Raw genomic sequence first — 19,870 nt, 5'->3', positions numbered from 1 at the left:
AAAGATTTTTCTTTTATTGGGCAACCATGACAAGCTCTAAATCCAATATGTAAAGCAGCTTTTTAAAAAGAAATACTATGGCCCTCTAGGGCAGCACCATAATGAAATCCTCAAAATAATCTGTCCTCAAGCAATCAGGTATCTTTCAACTGAGCTGGGACATCCACTTATACAAAAGAAATATTCCTTTACAGATATAAACATGAATGGTGAAGGGACAACATGGTTGCATGAAGCGGCTTCCAAGTTTGTAGATCCCCAGGTTTTGCTACAACATACCTTGGAGATGGGAAATATGACTGCCCAAGTTTGTAACACTACCACACAAAGCAAGATAAGTTTGGGCCGATTCAAGTCATTCCATGTCATTCAGCAGCTGCAATTCAAAGCCCTGCAGGTGATCCTTAAACTGTTGGTGCGTATCGGCACTGTGTGGCCGCCGTTCACGCTGCAACTCACAGATGCGCAGAAGGAGTCTCTGTTCTCGACACCGGGAAGCCTGGAGCTGCTGCTGTGCTTTTCCTAGTGCATCAAGTGCTGCCTCAGCCCGTCTCTTCCAGAGTAAGGCACTACCCACCCGGTAGCTGTGCTCATTCTGGATGTAGGCACCAGCCGGGGGTGGGAGTCGCAGCATGTAGAGGGAAAGAGAAACGGGTTGAGATGGATCCCCTACAGGTTCTGGGAGAGCTGGAGATTGAGAAGCCTCTTCTTGGCCAGTGGCAGCTGATAATTGTTCCAGGGGTATGTCTGACAGAGTGGCCAAATTCTCTGGTTCTGACCCTGGCAGATTGGGCTGGTTTCGAAGCTCAACAGTAGTGGGAGCAGCCCCAGGGCTTGGAAGCTCCTGCACGGGGTGGCAAGAGACATCCATACACAATGGAGTTGTCTCCTCTGCAGAGCAGCTGTGAAAAAGGAATAGAATTGAGGTCAGGTGAGGAATAACTGCTACATAAGCTGTGACATAGAGTAACTAGCAGAGAAAAACATGATTGAAGATGCAGGATGCCCGTATACCATACTTTTTGGTCTATAAGATGCACAGCACCATAAGACACATTACCTTTAGAGGACGAAAACAACAACAAAATCTACTTCTGCCTCCCAGCATCCATCCGGTATTCATCTGGCTAGAATACGTTGCAGTAAACAGTCTGGTCAGCTTCAACACTTTATTGCATCCCCAGCATGTGGCTCGTCAGGGCTCTGCCCCATTGCACCCACCACCAGTTAACCAAGCCATTGGCGGGGAACGCTAGAGCCTTCTCTGCTGAGCAGCTGATTTGCAATTGGCCTCCCAGAATACTGCACTTCATTTGTTCTAGGCGGCGGGGATCACCACTGTCATCTATCGCCACCTGTTCATCACCGGTCGCTGTGGCCCATTTGCCGCAGCTGATTTTCCATCTGCCCATTTGCTGCCACCCATTTGCCACTGATTGCCATGGCCCATTTGGCGCCCGCACATTCACCATGGCCTGTTCACTGCCGATCACCACAGCCTGTTCGCCGCATGTTTGCCATCGCCCATTGGCGCTAAACGGGTGGAGGCAAATGGGTCACAGCAATTAGGTGGCGGCAAATGGGCTGCGGCGATTGGTAGCAAATGGGCTGCGGCAAAAGGCAAGCGGTAGTTGGGCGGTGGCAATTGGGCTGTGGCAAATGGGCAGGTGGTGAAGGGCCACGGCAAACCAGCTGCAGCAAACAGGCCGTGGTGAATGGGCCATGGTAATCGGCGGAGAACAGGCTGCGGCAAATGGGCGGGTGGCCATCGGATGATGGCCATGGTAATTGGGTGGCAGAAAATTGGCAGATAGCAATCGGTGGCAAACAGGCAGCGGCAAACAGGCGGGCAGTGAACAGGAGGCAATAGGCAGCGGCAGAGGTGATCCCCACTGCCTATAACAACTGGTTGGCAGTATTCCGGGAGGCTGATCTAACCACCAATCAGCTGCTCGGCAGCAAAGGCTCCTGCATTCTCCGGCAATGGTGCACCAACCCCCCTCCTTCCCACCATAATATTCACTCTATAAGACGTACAGACATTTCCACTGATTTTTTGGGGGGAGGGAAAATGCGTCTTATAGAAAAATATGATAGAACATATTCTTCCTATAGGCTATAAGGAGCCAATATGGAGTGAAGCTTGGGCATGGAAAACAAGGAATGTTCTAGGTAGCTATGAGTGTCTTTTGTAATATGCTACCATGAGAAGATGTGGATTCATATAGCAAAAAGAAAAAGGTGATTTAATTAAGCCACTAAATTATATTCCAGGATGGATGTTTTTCACATTTTTAATATTCTTAACTTAATTCATATTTTTCCCTCTGGTTCCAATCTAATTCCACAATTCCATTCTGTTATACACAAAATTCCTTTTAAATCTACTAATATATTAATGGCTGAACAGATTATGCTTTTTACTCTTTATCAAGAAGTAAGCATCACTGAATGTACTGTGCTCTACTTCTAAATAAATATGCACAGGGTTACAGAGAACATGAGGTCAGAAGAGTGGGACTCACCTCTGTTTCTGTTGATACTTTGCAAGTTTGGAACTGTTTAGTTTAGACTTCCGGCGTGGCTTTGCATGAGGCTCAAATATCGTAGGAATAGCCCCTTCCTTGAGACGATGATAGCCGCTACAAAGGAAACAGCCCTCACATATCAAAGTTGTTACTGGCTCAGAAACCCCAGAATCTGGACTGTGGATTGCTGGAGAAGGCAGATCTTCTGAGGGCTTTGGAATTAGCTAGTTACATTCTATTTTGAGTATTATTTCTCCAGCTTTTTTATGTACAGAAGTATTTAATAAAGTAATTAATTTTGGCCACATATATTTAGCCCTTTCCTTTCCTAATTCTGTTTTGTCATTATGACCCAGAAATCTTGTACTGAAACAATGTCAAGTTATGATCAAGTGAAACGTATGATCTGTTTTGGCAAATCTAGTGAGGATAACTAGCCAAGATCCTTTTTCACTCACACTTATTTTTTTAAATGGATTTACCAGGGTTTTTTTTTGGTGGGGAGGGCAAGAGAAGAGTTGGTGTTATATACAAGTCTGTAGCTAATCACCCTAAGAATCTGACACTTTAGGAAAGAAAAATCCCCTTGATTTCTGATTGGAAATCACATTCTAAATTTTCCAAATGTAACTCAGATTGGTACGCTAATCTTTTCATCTCTGGAAAAATATATTAAACTGAAATCTGGTCATCTTTAATAAACCAACTGGTTTCTGAGCTTTCAACACTGATGATTTTTTAAAACACCTTTCAGGTCACTTTGACTTCCCTTCCTTAGCCTTACTCTCTGCTATCTTAGCAGCTAGAAACATATGTCTCACCTTTTCTGGGTCTTGAAGCTTAGCAGGATTAATTCTGGTTAGTATTAATGTGACACTAGCTGCCATACCTAAAGATAAAGCAGGCATAGAAGCAAAGACAAAAAGCCATGGATTTTGTTTAAAAAATTCCTTTGGAAGATTGATAAGAAAGAGCCAAGTCCTTAAAGAAATAAAGAAAAACATGTAACCTAAAAAAAAAAAAAAGACATTGGGCATGAGAACATGGGAAGCTTCTCCTCAAATACCTTCAATAGTTACCAGACATAAAAATCAACAAGGTGAGAATTGCTGCCAGTATTGTGAATCAATAAAGCAAGGACTTTTAGGCCCTGAAGCCACTATATCCTTCAATCATCTTTGGAAGCAGACTTGGCAACTTCTGCCCCTCTAGCTAGTGCCTGGCAAATCATAGTTAAGAATGTGATTGTGTGCAACCAAGAAAGAAGTGATTTCTAGTCTAACAAAAGCCAGCTCAGTGATTTGGGTCAGTCACTTTTTCAGCCCAATGCATCTCAAAGGGCTATTGTGAGGAAAATAGGAGGAAGGTATAGGTATGTTTTCTACTTTGAACTATTTATAAAAATAATACAGATGGGATAAAAATAAGATTTGCTATCACTTTAAATTCATTTGGGGTGTAGCTGTTGACCAGGGCTTATGTGAGCATAAGACAAACCTGAGAATACATGTAGCACTTAGGATAGGGAATTATGGAACAACAGCAAGATTGCAGATTAAGTGGAAGAAATCAAAACAAACCCTAGAAAGGACAATAGTAAACCACTTTCAAACTGCTGCCAAGAAAATTACACTGATGTGCCTACAAAAATCCCCAGAGGCTGAACTTGACTTGAATAAGACTGTTAACTTTTCAGCTTTAAAATGCATCTCAAGATAATCCTTTGGGTGTATACACACCTTTAGAATGGTCATATCATGCTCTGAGTGTTTTCACAAATTTGTCAGAAAGTTGATGAGATTAATACTCAGTGAATCTCCCACTCTGTCTTTTCTCCAAGCAGAAAGGTAGGGAAATATTTCTAGAGAAAGCATTGGGCTACGCCCTGTAGACGTTTACTTTTTTTTTTTTTTTAATAAAAAAAGGTTTGTGAGTTGTTTCCCATATTCATAGTATTTTAAAAAATGAATGAAAGTCAGATGGAACAGGTATCCTGGAAGGCCCATTCCTCTCCTTAGGAAGGATATTGGCTATATTGATGTACATTACTGTCCTACTACAAACTGTCTACTTTAATTCTGCATGTTCTTTCATATTTTTCAAGTATTTTAATTACCTACCTGGTGCCCACTAGTTCAAAGCAATTTTTCTCAAAGTGCTTGGAGCAAAAGTAAACATATTTAGAGGCAGGGTTCCAGAGACCCTGCCCACTCATGTTCTTCCGCTGACAATTCTGCAACCATGTGGTTCGCCGTGGATTGTCCTTTGGCAATCTGTGAGAAGAGATATTAACTCATTGGAGATCAGAGGTCAAATGCAATATTATGCATATCTATTTCTCAAGCTCAAGTAAAATAGCTTTGATGGCAGCGTGGCTATCTCTGAAGGCCATCTATTGGGAGACTGGTGCTTTTCTTGTATAGTTGGGGGGCCTGGGGTCTGATCCAGCAGGGCACCATGTATATTCTTACATTCTTTAAAATCACTGATCCTACAAAGCTTGGTTTTATGATGGTGAGATATCACATGATGCTGCAATTTTAACAGACTAATCCTACCAACTTTCATCTTCATATGGGAATAGGAGTCTGCAAGGGCAAAAAATAAAATCATTTCTCACCGATGAAAAGAAATGCCTTGGTTGCGTGTTTCACGAGTATCACGAGTGCAACAGCCAGTCGCAGAGCAGTGACGGGGCATCTGCAAGAGAAAAAAACAAAACCATAGTATGTAACTATTTTGAGGATCAAGTCATACATTTCTTTTAAGAAGAGATAAGACAGGTACCCAGAAGACTCCAGAACTTGGTTAAAGTCCCAATATTCTCTACCAGCAATTGTTGAAAGCAGAACTATGTGTAGTTTACAGAATGGTTTAGAGCATGGGTGTCAAACTTGTCACATCATGTTGCCGTCATGTGACGTTTCGTGACATTTTCCCTCTTTGCGAAAGGTGGGGGGGTCAGGGCATGGCCTGCACGTGATGTATCTGGCCTGTGAGCTGCTAGTTTGACACCTGGGTTAGAACTACATTTTAATCAATGGAAGGATATTGAAATCACAGTATTAATTAGCTGCCGGAAGTATTGTTCATCCATTACTTTAGCTTGCAAAATATGCCAGCAAATTATGCAAACTTTGACATTTATCTCCTCAACATGTCTATGAAATTAAGACCCCGAAACAACTGAGTATTTTGACATATACTGTACTTTTATACATTTTGGGATATTTTCAATAAAAATAAGGAGAATTATTTTTTCTGGGACTTGGTAATGCACTGTATGCAATGCCAGATTAATATATGGAAATCATTCCTGGGGTGACAATGTGCATTAGCATTAATTTTTAAAAATGAACTTCTACGCAGTTCAGATTTAAGGAAGCCTTTAAGAAGAAGACTTCTCCTTGCTAACAACCCAGTCATGTTGGCTAGATACTTCAAGGTTATTTAGAGACCTTCATGCTTCTGTTGCCTGCCATTTTAAGTACCACTGATGCTGGATTTGCATTTTATTAAGCTCTACTTTGAATAGCCTATGGTTTCTATAAAAAGCAACAACATAAATGCAACTTGCAAGAACACAAGAACAAGTTCATACAGCAGGTACGTACATAACATAAGCAAGCGCACCACATACTGCTTTATGTCAGAGTCTCAGCCTAGTGCTGGATCTCTAATGTGAGGAAGAGACCTTGGGGTGGGGAGACTTACTTTGTGGATAAACTTCGACCTTATTTTTGTATAGTTATGTGGTGAGAATATGAACTCAGCTGATTTTTGTATCGTTATGTGGTGAGAATATGAACTCAGCTGACCTTAAAAAGCTTAATAAGTTCGGGACTAGCTTGCATCAACAAAGATGGTTAGGGGACTGGAGGTTAAAACAGATGAAGAACAGTTGCAGGAACTGGGTATGTCTAGTCTAATGAAAAGAAGGACTAGGGGAGACACGTAGCAATGTTCCAATATCTCAGGGGCTGCCACAAAGAAGAGGAAGTCAAACTATCCAAAGCACCTGAGGGCAGGACAAGAAGCAAAGGGTGGAAACTAATCAAGGAAAGAAGCAACTTAGAACTAAGGAGAAATTCCCTGACAGAACTATCAACCAGTGGAACAACTCGCTCCAAAAGTTATGAATGCTCCAACACTGGAAGTTTTTAAAAAGATATTGGGCAACCATTAGTCTGAAATGGTGTAGGGTTTCCTGCCTGGAAAGGGGGTTGGACTAGAAGACCTCCAAGGTCCCTTTCAGCTCTGTTATTCTATTCTATTTGGATGGAGGGCCACCAGGAAACGCGGGGCTGTAAGGAACAAAGCGGTAATGATGACGGCAGTGGCCACCCCCATCATTACCACTGCCAAGAAAACGTGCCTCATGATCAAATAGGGGTCAGGCTCGCTCTTAAGAGACGCTATTATAAAAGAAAGAAGGACGGGAAGGTCTTCCCATCAGTCTCGAATCCAACCGCAAAAGTATAGGGGGGAGAATGGAGCATAAATGGGGCGTGGCTACAGCAGCCTGCTCTTTTCTCTCTCTCTCTCTCTCCCCCACTCCCCAGCCCTCCTGGTGGGGGTAAGGAGAGCATCCAGCGCGACAAGGCCGGAGTGAAATGCCACCGTGCTCCAGGGGTTGGGAAGCACGCACAGGAATAGCTGCGGGAGGGCATCACGGGACTCCGCCGGCATCCATTCCCCCAACTTTCTCCGCGGGTCACCTCACCTCCCATTGCTCGAGGCACCACGGCGGCGGCTTGAAAGCTGAAGCGGAAAAGAGAATCGCCGATCTTCTCGTGATAATTAAACTTAAGCCCGAGTTTGGCATAGAGGTAGAAAGTCTAGAGGTCCCCAGGCCCTGTTCCTGAGGCGGTTTTTTCCTACCTGAACGGCCGTACAGAAAGATCTTTCGTAGGTTGCCCCATCTGGGCTGTGAAGAATCCTTTTAGATGGCCTCCATCCGATACCGAAAACTCTTAGCAGCCTTTCAGTAGCTGTCCGGCTTTTTGTTAATTCTCACATGGAGTATCTGGTTTTGTTTTGTTTTTTGGTTTTTTTTTTAGCCATCGGGAACATAAATGCCTTCATTTCTTTAACGTAATAAGGAAGCTATTTATTTTATAAAAGGCAGCAAGGTAGGAAAAAAAGGCAGCGCTTTTTTAACAGGATGCTTAGGCAGCAAATGAACTTTTTCCTGTTTACCGCAGCTTCCTTTTCTTATTTGTTTTGTGTTGTTGTTTTTCCGGAAGGGATTAATGTGTATCTTCGTTTGAGAAGTGCTGCTCTCTATTTTTTCCTATCTCTATAGTCAGGCACCAGGTCTTCAGTAACCGCCCTCCCTTCCTAGCCAATCCCCGCTTAATCTGTTGCCTTCCACCAGTCGGATTGACAAAAGCTAGGATCAGTTGAAAGTCTCCGGAGTGTGAAAAGGTAGATTCAATTTTTATTTAAAGCAGGGGTCCCCAAACTTGGCAACTTTAGTCCACAAGTCTTAAAATTGCCAAGTTTGGAGACCTCTGATTTAAAGTGTTAGTGTGAATAATGCAAGGAGGAAAATAAAAATATAAATCAAATAATCAATGTTATATTCCCATTATGGAAGCATTTTTTTTAGAATTTACAGGTAGTATTGGAAAGATAAATGTTCAATCAATGGTTTGAAGATCTGATTATACTTGCCACTTATAAGCAGATTGCTTATAGATATAGATTTTGTCTTTTTTCTATTATTTTAAAAGCAATAAAATTTTATTAAACCCTCCAAATTAGCTTTTTGTACTTAATAGTGCATTTTTTTAACCAAGATATTAACTTTGGTTACACAGAGAACCATCTGTTTCTTACTAATTAAAAAAAATCTAACCTCAAAATGTGTGATTTTATTGAGGTTAGATTTTTTTAATTAGTAAGAATTAGTGTGATAGGTAGGTAAATAGATGAACAGTATGTATTATAGTCATTATTTTAAGCTATTTTGATAAGGATTGTATCTTGAAAGGTTACAATATGCATTAAATTATCTGAGGCAGCTTTGAAAGAAATATTGAAGGGAAAAAGTACACATTTATTCTCCAATCTCTCCAAAGCACTTTGTGTTGGAGATGGCACTGACTCTCCAGTCATAACTGGATAACCTATGACTGCAGATACCTTTTATTGCTTGTTAGACATATTTATTAAACTGCTGGATGTAGCAAATGGACAATCTAGTTTCCAGCCTACATTCAATTTAAGCCAATAGTATTGTTAAAAGAAATCCTTCTGAGTTCAGTTCCAAGTGGGGAAAAAGAGACTGGAAACATGGAGGCTGCTTGGAAGTTTAATGGTGGACAGGACAACATGGCCTGGAGCTCCAGAGTGAAAGGGAAGAGATCAATAAAAAGGGTGAGAAGAGAAGGCCCAGAAGGGCTGAGTTGCTGAGAGCGCCTGGGTTTTATAACCTTTGGTGGGCCCCACCTTAGTGTTTCCTGTTCCTGTGTAAGAAATGTATCCCATTGGTTGTCAGACTCCCAGGGGTCAGGGGTCTTAGCTAACTTTGTAGGTTTGTCTGTGTCCCAGGTTTGTTTGAGTGCTGGCTGATGTAATCTTCCCAGATGCCATGTGGTAAGATGGGTTGAGGGCTAATCCTATCTGTTGTTATGTAGAATAGACTGGCTCAGGCCTTAATGGCCCATTGACAAAGTTTCTGCCTCTCTGAGTTTCTACTTCTCTTTTTAGGGGAAATATTCTGCCTTCTTAATATTTCCTAGACTATTTCAATTTTCTAGGAGAGGGGTGGGTACTGTAACTTCCTACAGTATCTAAGTCAAAGCTGACAGAGACATGGCTGAAGACAAGCAGGAAGATTACCTCCCCTCCATTTCTTTGTATAACAAAGTGTCAAATTTATTTTTCCTTTTTGCTTTTTTTTGCCTCCATTAAAAAACCCTATAGAAATCAAAATCTGACCTGCTAATAGCAATGGGGAAACGTTGTGGAAAGCCAGGTTGCAAGATTAATCATCACTGTCAAAGAAGAGATAGCATTAGAAGCAACTCAATCAAGTCAGGAAGGATAAACAAAAGAAACCTGGAAACTATCTTTATTCCATTGAGATGTTAGAATTCAAATAGAAAAGTTAACAGCCTTTGATTTGCCTGATTCCCAATTGCCTCAAAATAAACATTCGATCCTAATACTTAGATTAGCATTTTACTGGCTCCATCAAAGAACAGGAATCCCCTCAAGATAAAGGAAGATGCCAGATCCCCTCATAACATTCTACACCAGGGAGATTCTTCCTTTCTGGACTTCATATCTTCAGGGCAATATCAAAGAGTTGTCTAAACTTACACCTGACAGCCTAGGGCAGGAGCACCTCAATCTGCATATCTAAACACCAAAATCTTCTTATCATATATACCTCTACTGGTGGACCCCTAACAATGTAGACTACCTTTTTCAGATTCTGACCTCTCTGCTTTTGAAAAATTAAAAGGAGCTTCTTCTTCTAGCAGCCTGCCTTTGCATATTCATTTCCAGCTTTGATCTTCCAGCAGAAGAAAAAACTCTATATTTGGTTTTTCTCTTTATTCTAAAATATAAATATAGAGGCTAGGGAAAGGAGAGAAGTAGTGCTCTTCTGGAGAGATAGTTTGGTGCAGTGGTTAAAAAATGCTGGAATAGAACAAGGAGACTCTTACTCTTTCCTTAGGTTCTAAAAACAGGTAACTTGAATCAATATCTCTTAACTATAGGGAGAAGTTGCTGGCAAACTACTTTTGGATATTGCTAAGAAAACTGACTGTCTCTTTTTCCTCCTGCAGTATCTTGAGACAAGTTTCAAACCAGCATTTTGGGATGCAATAACATAAAATTCTAGTGTGTTCTAGCTTCTAAACAGTTCTATTGATAACTGGATGACTTTATTGATTTTGGAAGAATTAGAGCAGCATGAGGCAATTTCTTGGAGTACATTAACTTGGTTCTCTACTGTTATTACATTTTGCTGTGACAATTTTGGTTTGCTTTCTTGGGAATTAATTCTTTTAAGAAGTTTGTACAATCTTCAGAAAAGAGCTGGAACTATTTGTAGCTGAGTCTAGCGGCTCAAATCTTATTGGAGCAGTCCTTCAATTTGAGAAGGGTTTTAAAATATATATTTAATCTGATTTAGGTTCTGCCTGGATTCCCCTGAAATCCAGAGGTTTGTTTTTGGCCTTTTGAGGCAATGTAATAGACTGTTTAGATTTTAGTGTGTAGCTAAGCCTGGGGCAGGGGTTTCTCCTTATCTTAGGCTCCAGCAAGCTGGGGGATTTCATCTGTAGGCTTTAGTTCTGCTCTAATGGCCCAAATACTTAACTTGTAAAACTTCACTTTATATCAGAGGTAGTTTTAATTAGTTTTGGATGTCATTGAAAAATTTGCTCAAGGCATTATGTCAGCTGCATTTTTAAAGTAGACTGTAGACTTCATTAGATTTGGTTGAGAAAGACCTGATTGCAATGCTCTGTCCTCACTCGGCTCATGGGTCCTGGATTGGCCACAACTAACTGAACTCCAACTATATGAATAGGACTAGGACATTTGGCAGTATAATAGTTGTACTGAAAATCAGAAGGAGACTTACATGCAGTGAGATGTTAATCAAATAATCCTTGCCTATAAGATGCAGCAGTTTGCTAAAGCAGCTGAGAGAGAGAGACAGAGCTAATACAAAACATAAAGCTAGGAAAGTTCAAGGAATCCAATCCAAAAGTCAAAAGTGAACTGAAGTTAGTAGTTTATAGAATGGAAATGGCAAAATTTCCAACAAGAAGTGAGACCTGAAGTGATCTTGACCTTGTTTGATTAATGTAATTGATGCCTTCTCAATGAATTGCACAAATCTGTACTGCTCAGCTATTTGTAACTGCCATCTTGTTTAGAAGTGGGTGTTCAACCAACATCTGAATATATCTCTCAGTCACAAGAACTTACTCAGGTGGAAAAAACCCATTGGATCCCCAACTATAGAATGGTAATCCACCAGGTTCTCCTTTCCAGTTTTAGAGTCTGAGGTGAAAATTTGGATTAATGTGTTAGTCCTGGGAACAGGTACAGTTGCAACGATCAGTTTGCACATTCCTCCAACCTTGAGGAAAGAAATGATGCAGGTCTGCCTTTACAGTTGGACAGCAGAGTATTTTGGACTATTTAAAACAGGGCTGTCAAACTCACGGCCCACTGGCCAGATGCGTCACACACTGGCCTAGTCCTCGACTAATTTAACGAAAGGGGGAAAGGCATGATATGTCATGTGACGATGCCGTGATATTGCAAGTTTGACACTCCTGAATTAAAACTATCCAGAACCTCTCTGATTTTAATGGCCTTATGTTTGAGTGAACATCAAGACATGTTTCCTGATGCCATACTTTGCCTGCAAGTCATATGAACCATTGTAACTCTTCACAGAGGCACAACTGAGCCTGTGAGATACATCCTGTTAGAATAATGTTTCAGCTGGAGATAGTGTTTTTTAAAAAAAACAAACAAACACAGGGTTATATTCAAAAGAATGAAATATTAGGCTCTTTGGGGAGGAAATTTTTGTGTTTTCTCATCACCATTTCCCCTTCTCAGTCGCACAAAATCAAGATATGACTTTCTACTCTTTGGAATGCAAAATTTAAGTCTTCAAATACTTTTACTTAGCCTCTACTAAATCTGGGCTTACCATTAATTCCTTGGCCCAAACCCCAAGCATATAGTCAAGCAAGCTTGTATAGACAATAAAATGAATACACAGAAAAGTCCCTGGAAATAATAAATTCACCCAAATCTCCCAATCCAAGCTGAGTTAGTTGCAGTTAAAAAAATCAGGTTGAAAAAATAACGACAAATACATTGATCTATTTGCAGCATATGATTAACGTACATGTGCTAAGTTAATGGTATTAATGGTATTGATTAAGCAAAAAGCACACTTTTTTTCATTTAAATTTCCTAAATTAATACTGTGATATTTTCCCCAGCTACTATAGGATCTTGGTGCTCCGTGGGTAAAATAGGGATCCCTATCTTAAACTTGTAAGTACTACTTGTACCATACATGATATTCTTCCGATTAAAATCGGAATTCTGATTTTTCATCGCACTCCCCCTTCCCCCCCTTCTTCTCCTCCTTCCTCTCCCCTCGGAGGCCCCCTGAGTCAGGAGCAGGGAAGCAGCTGCCCAGCTCCGGAGCTGATCCACACCACCGGCTGGAAAGGAAGGGTGTTAGGGTGTGTGCGCAATTTCTTGGCGCGCGGCGCTGGGTCTCTTTTGGCCGGCCCCGAAAGAGCGCGCGGTGGAGATGTGGGAGCGAATGCAAGAAGGAAGCGAACCTCGTTGCAAAGTGGGTTTGAACGCTCGTTGCACTCCAGAGGCTTGGAATTAGTCCGGGTTTGGGGAGGGGAGAACGGAGAAAGGCGAGGCTGGGCTGCTCCAGGAGGAGAAGGCGGAAGGCGCCCTGGGGTCTGAGCCGCTGCAGCGCGAAACAGCCACCACCCTTAGCCCGACGCGGGGAGAACAAGCGAGGTTAGCGCCCGCCAGCCCGTCCTTCCCGCCTCCGGCTCTCGGTTTCCCCACCGGCGGGTCCTCCTTTCGTCGCGGAGGGCTGCGGGGAAAGGCGCTCGCCCGAGAGGATCTCTCCCTCTCTCTCCTGCAAGGTCAACGTCTGCACTGCGGAGGAGAGGGCAGGAGGTTCCTCCTGCTTGCTGAGAGGTGAGGAAGCCGTGGCTCGCCCGGCGAGATTTGGGAACGAGGGGCAGGAGGAGGCACGGACACACCTGCGGCTCACTTTCCCAGCTCTGCCCAGCCCTCGCGGCTCTGGCGCGGCCCTGGCAGGATGAGCGGAGGGTCCGGCGGGAGGCGCTCGCTGCCTGCCAGGGCCGCGTCAGAGTCGTAAGGGCTGGGCAGAGCTGGGAAAGTGAGCCGCGGGTGTGTGCGTGCCTCCTCCTGCCCCTCGTTCCCAAATCTCGCCGGGCAAGCCGTGGCTTCCTCACCTCTCAGCAAGCAGGAGGAACCTCCTGCCCTCTCCTCCGCAGCGCAGACGTTGACCTTGCAGGGAGAGAGAGGAGAGATCCTCTCGGCGAGCGCCTTTCCCCGCAGCCCTCTGCACGAAAGGAGGACCCGCCGGTAGGGGAAACCGACGTGCATCGAGCAACCCCACGGTCCTCCATGAATCGAGAAGGGGCTTTAAAGAAAAACCTCTGGAGGTCGCCCAGGTAGAGCAGCCTCACTTCCTGAGAGGCGGGGGAGGAGGGAGAGGTTTCCCGGGGATGCGGAGGTGTGGAAAGAGCCAGACGGCTGCAGCTCCCTCCAGAGAGCGAAAGCAATGTTCATTTAATAAAAAATTCCCCTGCGGGAAGTCGCGCGGAAGGAAAAAAAAAAAAAGAGCTTGGAGCCACGACTGGAACCGGAGCTCCCTTGATTAACAATTCTGAATTTTTTTCCCTTTCTTTTTTTATTCTCTTCCTGCCGTTGATAATTAGGATCCGGTGCCTCCAGGGTCCTGTCGGCGGTGTGGGGGGGGGGGATGATTATATTTGGGGAGGAGGGCGAGGTCAGAAGGAAAAGGCTCCGGGATCGGGCTTGTAAGGCAGAGGGAAGGTGGTTTCTCTTTAGGAAGTTGGATTTCACTGCTCTTTGTGTAGCTGTGTGGGATACCTGTAGCGAAGATTTGGCCAACAAGACTTAAGGTTGATATTACTTCCTCTTCTGTGACTTTAAAGGTCAAATAATAGTTGCAGCCCCCAACCCACCATCATAAAAGATAAGGCATATTGCACTGCCTGAGCTTCCCACTTTAACATGTGTGGCACCTAAGTTTGTGGCACCTTAAAAAACCAGCAAAATTTTATGGCACCTTTCATAGAAGAATGCTTCATTAAAATGATGGTTGCAACTACTCCACATTTCTGCAACATGGTCCCCTCCAGCTGTTTTGGATTTAAAAGCAAAGAGGGCCAATCTGGAACTGAAGAGGAAGACAACTGTAGCCAAAAGACAGGCCAGACTCAAAGTTATGCTATCAGCTCAACTAGCTAGAAAGAAGCATAGAGAAGCAATGCTGATCAAAGGAAAGGGAACAAAGAGAAAGTCCAATTAGAGGTGAGGCATTGTGGCTGTTTTTCTGTCTGTTAAGCAGGGTTTGTTTGTTGTTTTTGTTTGTTTGTTTTATTTTTTAAATGTGAAATCCTTTGCCGGAGAGCATTCTCATGGTGCTTTTTATTTTTATTTTTTGTCAAACAATAAAACTATCATGCAGACTCACCTTGAAAAATCACTTTTGATTACTTTACTCTGCTAAAGCTTCAAGGGGGCGTTGCCAATTTAATTCCCACCGGGGCGCTGCGCGGACCATGGCAGGTGCTTAGGCAACCCCTGCACCCCTGGCTACTTTTCAGATTTTTTTTTCAGAGGGGAATATCATGCCTGTTGTACATCAACAGAGGAGGAAATGATCAGATGGAAAGATTTGAGTGTTGTAATTATCATTATATGCTAGAGATGTTAACTACATCCCAAAGTCCACTATAATCCCTTGTGTTTAGTGTAGGTTTTAAACATCTAAGTTTGTTGTCCTTTTAATAGCAGAGGGATCTTGGGTTGAAATATATAATAAATACTATAACAAACATGTTCTCTTTCTTTGATGTACTTGATGAGCTACAGAGTTTATAATTATCTACCCTCTAATTATTTTACTGAAAGTGCAGTATTTGTCTTCTGTAAAGCCTCTGAGGAAAAACAAATAGTAACCTCAAAAATGGAAATGCAGTTATAAAAAAAACAATGCAAATAAACTGTTTATTGTTCCAAACATGATTAAGAAAGAGTAAGAACTAAGAATCTTACCAGTCTGACATCTTATATAAATTACAGGATTAATGGATAAAAAGGGGTTCTTTTCAATCTAAAAAGATTGAGAAAGGCTGCACTAGAGTGTACACTATTCATGCCTCATATAGATAGTTAGCTTTAGTTGAGAGCTGAGATGATTTTCACACATGGGTGATTCAGCTAGGAGTATATATTCTTAGCATATAACCCCAAAATTCTTTTATTCTTCCCAATAAATTCTGACTACACCATGGTGAAGCCGTGTTGGAAGGTAATGTCTATGCCTTTTAACTTTTCCCAACTATTTTGGTTTAATATTTTAGGGAGGAATTTTTTTTCTTTTACATAGGATTCTAATCAGAATTTCTTTCAAAATACATCTACATTATTGATCTTCAGTTTTGATTTGAAATGACATAGAAGAGTTGTTCTCTTGTTACTTTCCTTACAAAATACACCTGGACATCTCTTGGAACTTTTCTTATTATAGAGTAATGAGACTTGATTCTCTATATATTGTCAAACTCTATTTGAAAATCTACTTGCGGACTAAGGAAATCTGCCAGGGCTTGGATAATCTCTTCCTGAATGTTTTCATATGTGTCCTCTCCTCTTGGATAATTCTAAGTTTTAAACAATATAAATCTCTTTTGTTGAAAAGTAAAGTCTATGCCTTTTAACTTTTTCCAATTGTTTTTGTTTTAATATTTCAGTCAGGAAAGAATAATCTTTTGTTTTATGTACGATTCTAATCAAAATTTCTTTCAAAATAATTATATCTACATTGTCGATCTTCAGACCTTCAGAAACCAGAAGTCTATTTTTGGCTGTAGATAATAATCTAAAAGTGGTTAGGAATGTGGTTTGTTTATAAAGGCTTCATCTTGGTCTTGAACATATCATATTTTCTCATCTCCTAAGCACTCTACTCACCTGCTAACTACTAAAATGTTTGCTCCACAATTTGTATATGAGAAGCGAACTTCCGGTGATATCTTTCTCATTGACGGATCAGAGACCGCGATCGTCCACAGCTTCGATCCGTGCTCTCCCGTTGGAGGGCCCCAATCACCTGCATTTGGGGCCAGAACCACCCTATAGGGGTGGTGAAGAAGGGGGAGACTGCCAGCTGGGTTGAGAAAGCCACATTTCCCCTCCCTTGATAGGCATTTTACTCCCCTCTGAAGAGGGATGTAATGGTGGTCAAATATGGCCATCCTGAAGAGAAAGAACTAACCTGGACAAGATTGTACAGGAGTGGTGAAGAAGAGGACAGCACGAAAACCAAGCTAATCAGGCGCAACATTTAAACACAAGGTACCCCAGAATTAAAATTTTAAGGAATTTTTAAGAGATAATTAAACTGGCAGCCAGAGAAAGTGAATAAATTTTTTTTTGACAGCTGAAAGTGGCTTTGACCTTTGAAAGGAGGAAGCCAGAAAAAGATATCTGTTTAAATTGGATAAATTGGATCTTGGCACTAAACAGGCATAATTAAAGCTGAACTTAAATATGCCAAAGACAAAATAAAAAATAGTAATTGATATTTGGATTATTGGAACTTTGAATCTTAAAAACCCTGAATAGAGAGAAAAAGCAAGGGGAAAAAAGAGCAGAATTTGGTTATAATAGAGAGTGCCATCTAGTGGTAAAATAAATTATGACATTTTATAACCTGGCTCCACTAAAAGTTGGTTTTGATACTAAGTAAGTGAAACTTTGTTATAATAAATAGAGACCCTGGAAAATGAAAATGGAATATTGAACATTAAAACAAAGAAAGAAGCAGGAAGAAATTAACTTGGGATTATTTGGTGATTTTGGCATAAACTTAAATTTATGGACATTGGACTATTTGATGAATCTGGGAAAAACTGAAGAGGGATTAATAAAAGCTGATTGTTGGAAATAAATTTTATAGACATTATAATTGGGACATAAAGAGTAAAGATACATACATACATACATACATACATACATACATACATACATACAAATATTTTCTTACGTTTTCACGGGTATTTATATGTATGGTATTTAGCTTTGTTCGGGTATTTTCCCACGTCTTATATAAACATATATATTATATACATATACATATACATACATACATACATACATACATATATATTGTCTTAAGTTTTCGCGGGTACTTACATGTATGGTATTCAGCTTTGTTCAGGTATTTTCCCACGTCATTATAGTTGTGCTTTTAAAGTTGTAGCAACGTTTTGGAAGAATCTCATCTGCCATCATCAGGCTTCTGTATTGTGTTCGTCTGTTCGACCATTCACCACCTCATCAGGAGCATGCTCAGGCATTGTAGGGAGGTCAGACAGGCACATGGTGGCCACACACACTATTGAGTCTCATTTTGACTTGTTTTAAGGACATTACATCAAAGTTGGATCAGCCTGTAGTGGTTTTTTCCACTTTAATTTTGAGTGTAACTCCAAATCCAGACCTCCATGGGTTGCTAAATTTAATTTCTGTTGATAAGTTTTGTGTGATTTTGTCAGCACATTCAACTATGTAATGAACAAAATAATAAGAATATTTCATTCATTCAGATCTAGGATGTCTTATTTTTGTGTGTGTGTGTATATATATATATATATATATATATATATATATATATATATATATATATATATATATATATATATATATATATACATACATACATATATACATATACATATACATATACATATACATATACATATACATATACATATACATATACATATACATATACATATACATATATATATATATATATATATATATATATATATATATATAAAGTTTTCGTGGGTACTTACATGTATTGTATTCAGCTTTGCTCAAGTATTTTCAAACGTCATTGTAGTTGTGCTTTTCAAGTTGTAGCAACGTTTCAGCAGAATCTCATCTGCCATCATCAGGCTTCTGTATTGTGTTCATCTGTTGATGAACAGCAGTGCCGCTGCTTGCACTGGCACAAAGCCGAAAGCACCAGCCTGAGGATGGTGAGTGAGACCTCACTGAAACATCGCCAAGATGCTCTTAATCTTTTTTTTTTTTTTTATAAAAGTTTTATTGATTTTAACAACAAATAAAAACACATAAAACATAAAACATAACATAAAAACATCATCATTCTTCATAAATTTACAGACAGTGTATCGGTTGGTTTATCACTCCTTTTTGTGCATCTATTTCATAGTCATCATAATAATTATGTTACATAATAACTCATATTATCAATCAACAATTATATATCCTAATATCCTTATTAAACAATCATTTGACTATAATTTAACTAATTCATGCTTAAGCGAGATAACTATAATTTAGTTAATTTATAACAAATCGTAAAATCATACCAAATCTATCTTAATATAATATTCTAAAAATATTATCAAAACCAAAATATATATATATTCTATTATTATATTGTTTTATCTAACCATTGATAAAAAGATCCCAAACTTCATAGAATTGTTTATCTTCTTGTTCTCTAATTTCAAATGTCAATCTACTCATTTCAGCACATTCCAATATTTTCTTAATAATTTCTTCCTCTAATGGTATTTTCTCATTCTTCCAATTTCTAGCAAATACAATCCTAGCCGCTGTTAACACATTTACAATCAAATACTTTAAGTTTTTATTAAATGTATCAGGTAAGATTCCCAATAGAAAAATCTCTGGTTTCAAATCTATATGTTTTTTGTCATTTCTTCCAACCATATGCGAATTCTAGTCCAGTATTTCCTGGCCTCCTCACAAGTCCACCACATATGGTAATATGAACCAGGGATCTGATGACATTTCCAACACTTTTCGGATTTATTCTTGAACATTCTTGCTATTCTTGTCGGGAAAATGCCACCTGTAAAACATCTTATACAAATTTTCTTTATATGCTACTGCCATTGTCATTTTATAATTTTGAGACCACAATTTTTGCCATTTTTCTAAATCAATCCCATATCCAAAGTTCTTCCCCCAAACAATCATTGTTTCTTTGACTTGTTCTTCCTCTAATTTAATTTCCAACAAATAACTATATAGTTTTTAATCACTTTTCATCAGCACCTGTCAAAATCCCATCTAAATCAGTCAATTTATCATAAAATCCTTCTGTTTTAGAATCTTTAAGATACCTTGAGTGTATTTGCGCATATGAAAACCAATTCATCTTTATATCTTGTTCTTCTAGCTTTTGCATCGTTTTAAGTTCACCCTTTTCATCCAGTATTTCCCCATATCTAACTGTTTGTTCCTTCTTATAAATTATGGGATAGGAAAAAGCTTCAATAGTTGATAACCAAACTGGAATTTTCAAATAACATTGTTTCTTAATTTTCTCCCAATTCAACCATAACGATTCCCGTATATAGTGCCTTCTGAAATAACCCTGCGATTTAGTTCCCTTATACCATAAAAAAGCATGCCAACCCAATAATAAATCATGTCCTTCCAATGCCAGTAATCTAGACTTTCTTAACGTT

General features: G+C 40.2%; 2 protein-coding genes across 2 annotated transcripts in view; one reads left to right on the top strand and one right to left on the bottom strand.

Moving 5' to 3' along the window:
- On the bottom strand, positions 1-7,755 carry LOC113429094 (THAP domain-containing protein 7-like). The gene is made up of 6 exons (XM_087946276.1): positions 7,252-7,755; positions 5,149-5,228; positions 4,649-4,801; positions 2,526-2,642; positions 962-970; positions 1-902 (listed from the first exon to the last, which is right to left on the bottom strand). Exons 1-6 carry the CDS (start codon positions 7,351-7,353, stop codon positions 356-358), a joined length of 1,008 nt encoding a protein of 335 aa, XP_087802402.1. The 5' UTR covers positions 7,354-7,755; the 3' UTR covers positions 1-355.
- A 133-nt stretch (positions 7,756-7,888) lies between these two features.
- Positions 7,889-19,870, top strand: part of LOC148129037 (vomeronasal type-2 receptor 26-like) — a 600,870-nt gene continuing 588,888 nt past the window's right edge. The window contains exon 1 of the mRNA XM_087946273.1: positions 7,889-7,955. The gene's annotated coding sequence lies outside the window, so the exon portion shown is untranslated. The remainder of the gene's footprint in view (positions 7,956-19,870) is intronic.

The sequence above is a fragment of the Notechis scutatus genome, chromosome Z (genome assembly GCF_049901735.1).
Source record: "Notechis scutatus isolate UNSWTSFEM ecotype Mainland chromosome Z, rNotScu1.2, whole genome shotgun sequence".
In the NCBI taxonomy this organism is placed as follows: domain Eukaryota; kingdom Metazoa; phylum Chordata; class Lepidosauria; order Squamata; family Elapidae; genus Notechis; species Notechis scutatus.
The sequence above is the reverse complement of the archived record's forward strand: the minus strand, read 5'-3'. Positions and strand labels throughout refer to the sequence as shown.

What these genes read in the sequence shown, in the direction of transcription:
- LOC113429094 (XM_087946276.1), bottom strand. Translation starts at nt 7,353, where the DNA reads ATGCCAAACTCGGGCTTAAGTTTAATTATCACGAGAAGATCGGCGATT. An exon ending in GGTGCCTCGAGCAATGGGAG is followed by an intron (nt 5,229 to 7,251) that starts GTGAGGTGACCC and finishes TTTCTCTTGCAG; the next exon opens with ATGCCCCGTCACTGCTCTGC. An exon ending in TTTGAACTAGTGGGCACCAG is followed by an intron (nt 2,643 to 4,648) that starts GTAGGTAATTAA and finishes TTTCCTTTGTAG; the next exon opens with CGGCTATCATCGTCTCAAGG.